General features: G+C 37.6%; 1 protein-coding gene across 1 annotated transcript; it reads right to left on the reverse strand.

The window, feature by feature from the left end:
• Nucleotides 1-4,006: 4,006 nt before the first annotated feature.
• LOC18427431 (uncharacterized) lies at nt 4,007-5,773 on the reverse strand. The gene is made up of 2 exons (XM_006836481.4): nt 4,964-5,773; nt 4,007-4,365 (listed from the first exon to the last, which is right to left on the reverse strand). Exons 1-2 carry the CDS (start codon nt 5,649-5,651, stop codon nt 4,286-4,288), a joined length of 768 nt encoding a protein of 255 aa, XP_006836544.3. The 5' UTR covers nt 5,652-5,773; the 3' UTR covers nt 4,007-4,285.
• Nucleotides 5,774-9,629: the final 3,856 nt, after the last annotated feature.

Raw genomic sequence — 9,629 nt, forward strand, 5'->3', positions numbered from 1 at the left:
TCCAACAAGAACCATACCATCAGTGAGGTCATAACTCCACATATATTTTCTCACTAGTTCTAATTATATTATTTTAGGCCTATCATTTGTCTCCTTCTAGCCTTCTACTTGAACAAACTCACACATCCCAACAGGTGTTGTACTGGGTCTGCACTACACATGGCCAGCCTAAGTAAGTCTATTTTCTATCATCTTATCGCCTATTAGAGCAACAACTAAGTTCTTTCTAATGCATTAATTTGAATTATATCCATTCTTGTCTTACCACTCATCCATCTCAACATCCTCATCTCAGCTATATTCATCCGATAGGTATGCTATTTCTTAACCACCCAACATTTTTCCCCATAAAACATAACTGGTCTCACAGGTGTCCTCTAGAACTTCCCCTTCAACTTCATTGATATGCAACAATCACATAAAACTCCAGTTTTACATCTTCATATCGCCCACTTAGCTCTAATTCTATGTGTGACATCTTCCTCAATCTCTCCATTTTCTTAGATTATGGAGTTAAGATATCAAAAGTGCGTTTTTTTTTGTATTTTTTGGCCATCAATCTTAACTACTTTCTAGTCTCTGCTCATACTATTACTAAACTTGTATTCCATATATTATGTCTTAGTTTGGCTAAATTTAAATCCTTTAAATTCTAAAGCATCCCTTCAAAGTTCTAACTTTGCCGCTTTGGGTCTCATCGATCAAAATTGTATCATCCACCAAAAATAAACTAAAAAATATAGAATAAACTTTCCAAAGTCAAGGAAGTAGCAAGACAGAGAGGGGAAAAAAAAAGCAATTAGGATGCATAAATAGATTTCCTCGATCAATAATGCTTTTTCAATTACAATGGGATGATTAACAAAAGGGGTAGGGTAGTTTTGTTTGCTTTTTTTTTTCTTTTCTTTTTTTTGAGACAAACTCCATGGGTTTGAACCCTTGGCCTCCCTCACCCTAACTGATGTATCTACCACTAAGCCAAAGCTAAAGGATGATTGTGATAGGCAGTTATATGAATGAAAGACAGACCAATAACAACAAGGTATATTGTCTCCTACTTAGACTCATGGATCCAAAAAAAATTCCAATATCCTACATTCAAAGAAGGAAAAATGTGCTTGGGTAGGTAATGTTGATGCAAAAGATGCAACTAGTACATAATTGCTAAAGGGGAACATCAATTATGGCTATTTATTACGTAATGGGTGCGGTTTCTACAAGGCCGAGGCTCTAAATAATCAAAGTAATGCGCACGTTCGAATAGTATGGAGAAATATGGAGATCTATGAAAATCTTAAAAATTGACGGTCCAAAACTGTATTACAAGATGTACTATTTCCAAATCTTGAAATCCATTTTTTTCTCATGTCCATCCATCTTGAGGTCCAGATGATCAACTTGAAGATATTTGGGCATCAAAACAACTTCCTCTAATGAAATTTTGGAGTGCACCCTAATTTGATTGTTTAGAGCCTAGCACTCATACGAACTTATTAATAATTAATAAAAGGGAAATATTCATTATGCTAGGGTAATATTGATCAATGAACTACTTTTGTCCATCTAAGAAACGAAGTGGACGATGTTTTATGTTACAAACCATAAATATTTCATTGAGTGGACTGACTCAAGCTCACAGCCCTAATGAAGTTAGAATTCTTGTATTCCTCTTTTTAATTGCTAATTTAGGTGCTCTGAGTCCAGACTTCTTATTTAAATAACATGAATACATAAAAAAAAATTTAATAGATTCAAAGTTTAAAGAAAAGTTTTTGAACTTTGTGATACACCTCAAGTCATCCAATTTGACATCTATTGGCTAAGAATAATTGCGACCTTGTAACAAAGATAAATGGTCTCACAGGAAAAATATATAAAGAGACCATTTACTTTTAGTGCAACGATTTACCTTTTAGTGTCTGTTAGATGGGTGGAGTTTGTATACGGATGCATCCGTAGGTGTAGAGGTAAGGTGCACCTTCAAATTTTATCATGGTATATAATTTTGATGTAAAATGTTCTTAGAATTATCTCAAAATCTATTTTTATATCTAATTATAAAATTTAAAATTTTAAAAATGGTTAAAATCAAGTAGATCTATAAACATATGAAAATCTTGAAAATGGATGGTGTAGATAATATGTTGTAAAATGCACTATTTCTGAAACTTAAAATCTTTTTGTTTTTCATAGTCATACATCTCGTTGTCGAGATGATCAATCAAAGGGTTTTTCAACATTAAAACTACATTTTCCGATGGAATTTTTATGGGCATCCGCAATTCTACATGATAAGGTAATGCCCTTATTTAAATCTTTTCCCTGTGAGATTTTAAATTGGGTAGTTGTGAGTGTATCTTTGATTATACTCAAAGTTCAAATAAAATGGGGGTGTCATTTGGGTGACATTATGAGCACTACCCCTCCCCCCCTTCCCACGGGTTTTTTATTTTTCATAATCTATCCCCTTGTCTGGCAATGCAAACACCGGACATGGGTTTGTTTTTACTAAGTTACCATTATTGTTCGGCATTTCAATTACCATATCACTCCTAACTTAGAAAACAAACCCATGCCGTTCAAAGATAACAATGTTCAAAGCAGAAATGGGAATTGAAGAAGAGAGAGGAGGCGATGGTTTTTGGGGGGAAAGGGCGTAGCAAAAAGGGTGGAGCCGCCTCAGATCGAGAAGCAGAAGCCTTGTCATCTAAAACCACAGGTTTGAGCCATGGCTCCACCTTGTCATCTAAAACCACAGGTTTGAGCCATGGCTCCAAATGTGGAGCCGGCATGTCATCTAAATAGGGCAAAAGCATTGGGTTCAAAGGGTTCGATCATAGTTCATGGTCCTGGACCACGATGCTTCAAAATTGAGAACTGGGTTCAGAGAGTTGGGGTTTGGGTTCTCTTGGTTAGGTCTGGAGAGGACCTGAGCCATCTGGTGGTGGTAGGGGCGGCTGAATACCTTCAGGCAGCCTCTGTGGCGGCATGGAGATCCGATCTTCTTCTCTCATGGTATTGAACTATGGTGGCTTCGCAGAACCAGAGCCCTAATCTTCACAAGACCTCAGTGCAGTTTCTAACAACACTCAATTCTTCTAGCTCTTCCCCTAATCGTCACAAGACCTCAGTGCAGTTTCTCTCTCACCACAACCTTCTAGTTCTTGCCCTTTGCCTCCCAATGCGACAAAGGGGTCTCTCTCTAAGCTTCTTTCTCTCTCTCTCTCACTCTGGTTTTTGAGTAACAAATGGGTTTCTCTCTCTGCAATTCATTCCTTACCAACCACTGATTCTCACCTCAACCACACAATCCCTTGCCTATAACCAGCAAATAAAATGAATAAACCCTACCATATTCATATTTTGATCTCATGCCTTGTGTTCTCCTCCTCTTTCTTCTAATGCTCTCCCCCTAGTACTTTGCTTGATATGATTTGCTGGTTGCTAGTTTTCTCTTCCAAGACTCTTACCCATTTCTCTCACCTCTAATCTTTAATGGTATGTTGATGTAAATTGAGAAATTTTCTCAATTTACAGCTGCACGCCCTCTCTCTTCTCTCTCTCTATTCCGAGTTAAGCTTTCCACTTAAGAATGTTTGCATTGAGTTAAGAAAAATGTTTGTATTGCCGGATAGGGGGTAACTTACTAAGAATGTTAGCATTGCTGGACAGGGAGCAAATTCTGCAGGAGGTTCGAGGTACATTTAATAATTGGCTTTAAAAATATAAGGGAGGACTTCCCAAATCTGAACAGAAGTGCTCTTTTCTGTCCAAGGTGCTCCAATTCTAATAACATTGCTGGGTATTCGAGTTTTCGAGTTGTTAAAGGCTGGTTTTTGTAACAGAAAGACGGGCCATGATAGTTTTCAAAATTTTAATTTTTTAATTTTTTTTAAATGAAAGGTACCAAATATTTACATGCACCAGGACTTGTAAAGGGGAAAATTTCAAACTTTACATTGAATTTGGGGGATTATGGAGAGCGAAAAGAGCTCGACAGAAAAGATGAAAGAAATAACGAGAGATAAACTAACTTGTCTTGACATAAACATCTCTTATAAATGTCTAAAAGCCGGCGAATGCATGGCAGGTCCTCTCTCTCTAGCATGGTATGGGAGAGATGATGGCATAAAGGGGCAGGTCCTCTCTCTCTCTCTCTCTCTCTCTCTCTCTCTCTCTCTCGGATAGGAGAGAGGCATTAAAAGGGAAGTGGTCTCTCTTCTGATGAAAACCTAAGGAGACCATGGCCCAAAGGAAGGAAGCAAACTTCAAAGTTCGGTTTAGCTCAACAGATTTGCCTGACTGAACAGGCAACAGCTTGCGCCCAGTGCCTTAACCTCCTCTTCACATGCTGAGGGTTGTCCCCTGCACAACAAATAACAAAGCAAATCTCACAAGTCAACTAATCTGAAATCTTAGAAGTCATCACAAAGTCAACTATCTTTAACGTTTGGAAAATGGTTTGATAGGGCAGCCTTATCAAAATAAATAAAGCCTCATCACGTGAAAAAAAATATTAGGATTTCAAGATCTAAAGATAGTGTATAACTAGACTGTCCATTTTGCCCTAAAAATCAGTATTCAAAGAACAGCAAGATCTGTACATTCTTTTTAAGTTTCAAATTTTATGAACATTTTTGGAAATTGATTTTGGAGCCATTATGAACATTTATGTTTTCATAAATCCTAAGCCTTGTAAAAACTTATCCCTCTCCTCTCTCTAAAACAAACAAATGCCTACAAAGTATTACTTAAATCCCATTTAAGGGAATGAGAGAGATTTGTAAGCAGCAAAACCATTATTCCACCGGGAGTAAAAGTGAAAGTAGGATGAAATTCATTAATGGAGGAGAGAAAAAGAGAGAGAGAAGTCTTAGGATGGAATATGAATCTGAAACTCTAATGTATCGGAGGGAGTCTTAGGCTGAAACACCTTAATGTAAGAGATAGAGGGTGTGCGTACCAGGGGTGAATATCTTCCATGCTTCGGAGGAGTTAGGGCTCCTGGGGCTCCCAAACGAAGAAGATTGGCCGCCGGAGCTGCTCGGAGTAGATTCCTCCTGTGTTGATGCAGTTGTCGTCGTCATCTTCGAGTCAGACAGTTGCCTGTTGACAGCATAGTAGAGATCGAGGGCAGGCAATGTATTACAGAGGGTGCGATCCTCGTGGTCATGGTCGAACCCAAAACCCAACTCAATGCACCCTTTCAACTCGTCGAGGTCCTCATCGGTCAAGCTCCGTCCCACAAACCCATTGAAGCTGCTGCTCCTCTCCTCCTGCTTAAGGAACTGGTGCCGCCGGCGCTCCCATGCTGCCTCCCGTGATGTCTCAAACATCGAGAGCTGCTTTGTCAGACGCTTCTTAGCACAAGCAAGTGCTGCCACTGTTGGGGGCGCCTCCCGCTGCGTGAGGCGCTGCAGTTCCTCCTCCTCCTCCGAAAAATCGGAGACCGACGATGGCAATGAGGAAGAATCATCAGACGAGGACGATTCCAACAATGGTGGCAAGAGCTCCTCCTTTACGATCTCCATTGTGGGGCTCTCTCTAGCTCCCCCAAAGAGAGCTCCCCTTCCCCCTTTGCTGTTTCTCTGTCTCTCTAATGGGTTGTTTTTGGGGGAGGGTTTTGAGAAGGGCAGGTGAGAGGCAGGCATTCTCTCTTATGCAGAGGGAGGGCCGAGGGCGAGGGAAACGGGGAGGCTCCCTACCTCTCGTTTATACGGTCTTCAAACTCTTAGCTTTCTCTCTCTAATATTAGAGACCCAACGCTCTTCTACCTCCTTCCTTAATACTTTCTCCTGTCAATCAATAAATATAGATGCCTCTTTTACAGCAAGAAACAATACCTAAATATAGATGGTAGAGATAGAAAGTTACGGACTTTGGAATTATCAGACAAAATTTAGGAGAAAGTCATGAAATATAGATGCCTTCCTACATTCTCGCTCAAATGGAAGGGAGGGATTTGACCTAATCCCACTATTATAGTGATATACACTTATCTAAACCTAACAACCTAAGGGTTTTTATTCGCCTGTTAAGGTTTGGTTTGGGAGAACCGAAGGTTTTTTTTTTTTTTTCCTCTGATACCATGTTAAAGTTTTTACGATAAAGTTCAAGAGCGTATACACAGACATTGAATGTGAAGAGAATAAGAAGAGAAAAGAGATAACACAAGATTTACGTTGCCTGACATTGAATGTGCAAAACAAGAGATTTACGTGGCCTGACATTGAATGTGAATCGAAAAAGAAGAGAAGAGAAGAAGAGAAAAGAGATAACACATTGAATGTGAAGAGAAGAAAAAGAGAAAAGCCTGGTTCAGGCCGAAACCTTACGTCCACATATCCAAAACCTAACTGGCTACATATTCACTATTTTTGGATAAAAAATTACACAAATACATAAGAAAAAGAAGAGAAGAGGATAAAAAATTACACAAATACATGAGAAAAAAAAGAGTCACTATTTTTGGATAAAAAATTACACAAATACATGACAAAAAGAAAAGAAGGATAAAAAATTACATGAGAAAAAGAAGAGAATAAGAGAAAAGCGTGGTTCAGGCCGAAGCCTTACGTCCACATACATCTTCGATTAAAATTACACAAATACATGCCTCTATATATAATCACAATGAATCAGATGAAAATAATAATATGAGGCTTATCGCCAATAACAGACAATCAATGAATTAGATGAAAATAATTTGAGGCTTATCACCAATAACCAACCACAATGAATCAGATGAAAATAATATGAAGCTTATCACCAATAACGACCAATCACAATGAATCAGATGAAAATAATATGAGGCTTATCACCAATAACGAACTTGACCAGTCAATTTGACTTGGTCTATCTTCAACACACCAACTTGTCTATCTTCAACACACCAACTTGACCCGTCAATTTGACTATCTTCAACACTCTCCTCAAGTTGGTGTACTGAAGCGAAGTTTTTTTTAGAGCGGATGTTTTTTTTTGCACGGCACTAGGGCAGAGGTTTTCGGAGTATACATAGAGATAGAAGAAGAGAGAACCGATAACACAATATTTACGTGGTTCAGGCGAAGCCTTACGTTGATGGATCCAAAGCCCTAACTGGCTACATCTTCATTATTTTTGGATAAAAAATTACACAAATACGTTGCTCTATATATAGATGACAATCACAATGAATCTTGTATAGTTACCATGAAGTTAATTCCTTTTTCAAATTTCATAAAAAGCTCTCTCAATCAAGATTAGAAGATTTTTTGGTTTCACATGTAACCTCTAAAATCTTAATCTCTACAAAGTTTATAAACAGAGAGAAGACAAGTTGAATGATAAAATTTCCTTGACGTAGGGAAAAAAAGACCGAAAACCAAGGTGCAAAAGAGAAGGAATTGCTTCTAGGCTTGGAGCATGTCTAGGGTTCTATTCCAGCAACTTACTAAGTTAACATTTCCAAAAAAGGAAACATTATCAACTGTTTATAGGTCCCTACATATTTGAAATCTCTCTTAGACCTACATATTCTCTTAACCTATAGTCTCTCTCTCATTAGGTGCCCTACCTTAAAACACTCTTCTACTTACTGATTCTATGTAGAATAGATATATAGATACTCTTGACCTAGAGTATCTCTCCTTGGGTAGTTACCATAAATTCTCTCCATGTAGGGTCCTCATTTAGTTCAAGGGCCAAGTGTATTGCTCTTTAACTTCAAGTTAACATTAATGAATTAAAAAAAAGAGAGAGAGAGAGAGAAATGAGTATAAAACATAGGTCCTACAATTTTTGGGATCACTCTAGAATTATACCTAAAACATTGAGAGTTCTATCCTTACTGGTAGCGTAACATGTATAGACCTATATATATTCTCTTGACCCAGGCTCTCTTTCTCGTTAGATACACTACCTTTAACTCAGTTGGCCTATAGGGTTCTCATCTAATTGAAGAAACAAATGTCTTACCCTTAACTATAGTAAAATATTTAACTATAATATAATATCTACTTGTATCCATATTTATATATACAACATTGTTATGCCACAGTTAAGGGATATCTAACTATAATATAATATCTACTTTATCTATGCTATATATCTGTATTTATATATACGACATTATTAAGGGCCAATTTGGATGTACCCAAAATTGGAATATTTTTTAATTTCAAATAAAAAAAATTGAGTTAGCAACTAGAAACCGTTTGGATAACCCCATTAGATTTTATTCCCCATCAAAACAAACTATGATGCTAAGCCAAATTTGCCCGTAACCGTGAACGATTCGCTTCCCTCATCACGCCTTCCTGTCCAACCTTCCCGCTGAGCCCCTCCCCGCCCAACCTTCCCGCTCTAAGTCGCACTTACAAAAACCATTCTCCCACTCTCAAGCAGGTCTCACACCTCTTTCTCTCTTTCATCAAATCGCTCAAAACATTTTTAGAGCTAGATTAAGCAGGTCTCACATCTCTTTCTCTCTTTCATCAAATCGCTCAAAACATTTTTAGAGCTAGATTTGTAAATGATGGTTTGCAACCTCAAAACATTTGCAGATGAAGGTTCGTGAAGGGCGTGTCACCTATTTTGCCCTTCAAGTTACTCTCTCTATAGAAAAAGCTTTTTATGATGTTGGGGACTTTACCTCTAAGATTGAAACCAATATAGATTGTTGATTTTTTGAGGTTTTTGAGAAATAAACGCGACATACATAATTGTGCGAACTATCCAGGAATCAAACTTATGAGTCACAGTATGAAGTTATGCGAGAGAGTGATTGAGTAACGACTAAGACACAAAACTATAGGGCAAAGGAAAAATACATCTACAAGGTCTTTATTGATCTAAAGAAATATTATGCTAGAGTACCTAGATATTTTATTTGGTGGAGATTGGAAAAAAAAAAAAAAAATGGAGTCTCCAAACACTAAACGATTTGGTGGGAGATATGTACTTAGGAACACTAACTAGTATACGAACAGCTTGTTGAGAGACAAATGACTTTTCAATGATAATAAATCTACATCAGGTTCAGCATTGAGCTTATACCTCTTTGTTTTAATTATGGATGACTTAACTAGGTACTTACAAGCTGAGGTACAGTGGTGCATGTTGTTCGTTGATGATATAGTTTTACCGATGAGACCCAAAACGGCGTCAACCCAAAGTTAGAACTTTGAAATGATGTTTTAGAATCTAAAAGTTTTAAAATTAGTCGGACTAAGACAGGATATATGAAATGCAAGTTTAGTAATAATATGAGTAGAGATGATGAGGAAGTAGTTAAGATTGATAGCCAAGAAATACCAAGAAGAATACACTTTCGATATCTTGGGTTGATAATCTAGGAAAAATGAAAGATTCAGGAAGAAGTCACACATAGAATTAGAGTTGGGTGAGTGAAGTGGAGATATGCAACTGGAGTTTTATGTGATTGTCGCATACCAATGAAGACAAATGGTGAGTTCTATAGGACAGTTATAAGACTAGCGTTACTTTATGAAGCATAATGTTGGGCGGTCAAGAAAATACTCATAAAATGAGTGTAGCTAAGATAAAGTTATTGAGATGGATGAGTGGCAAGGCAAGAAGGGATAGAATTCGAAATGAAAACACTCGAAAAAACTTAGGTGTGGTAC

This window comes from Amborella trichopoda, chromosome 12 (assembly GCF_054954075.1).
Source record: "Amborella trichopoda isolate Santa Cruz 75 chromosome 12, AtrichopodaSantaCruz75HAP2 v2.0, whole genome shotgun sequence".
NCBI lineage: Eukaryota > Viridiplantae > Streptophyta > Magnoliopsida > Amborellales > Amborellaceae > Amborella > Amborella trichopoda.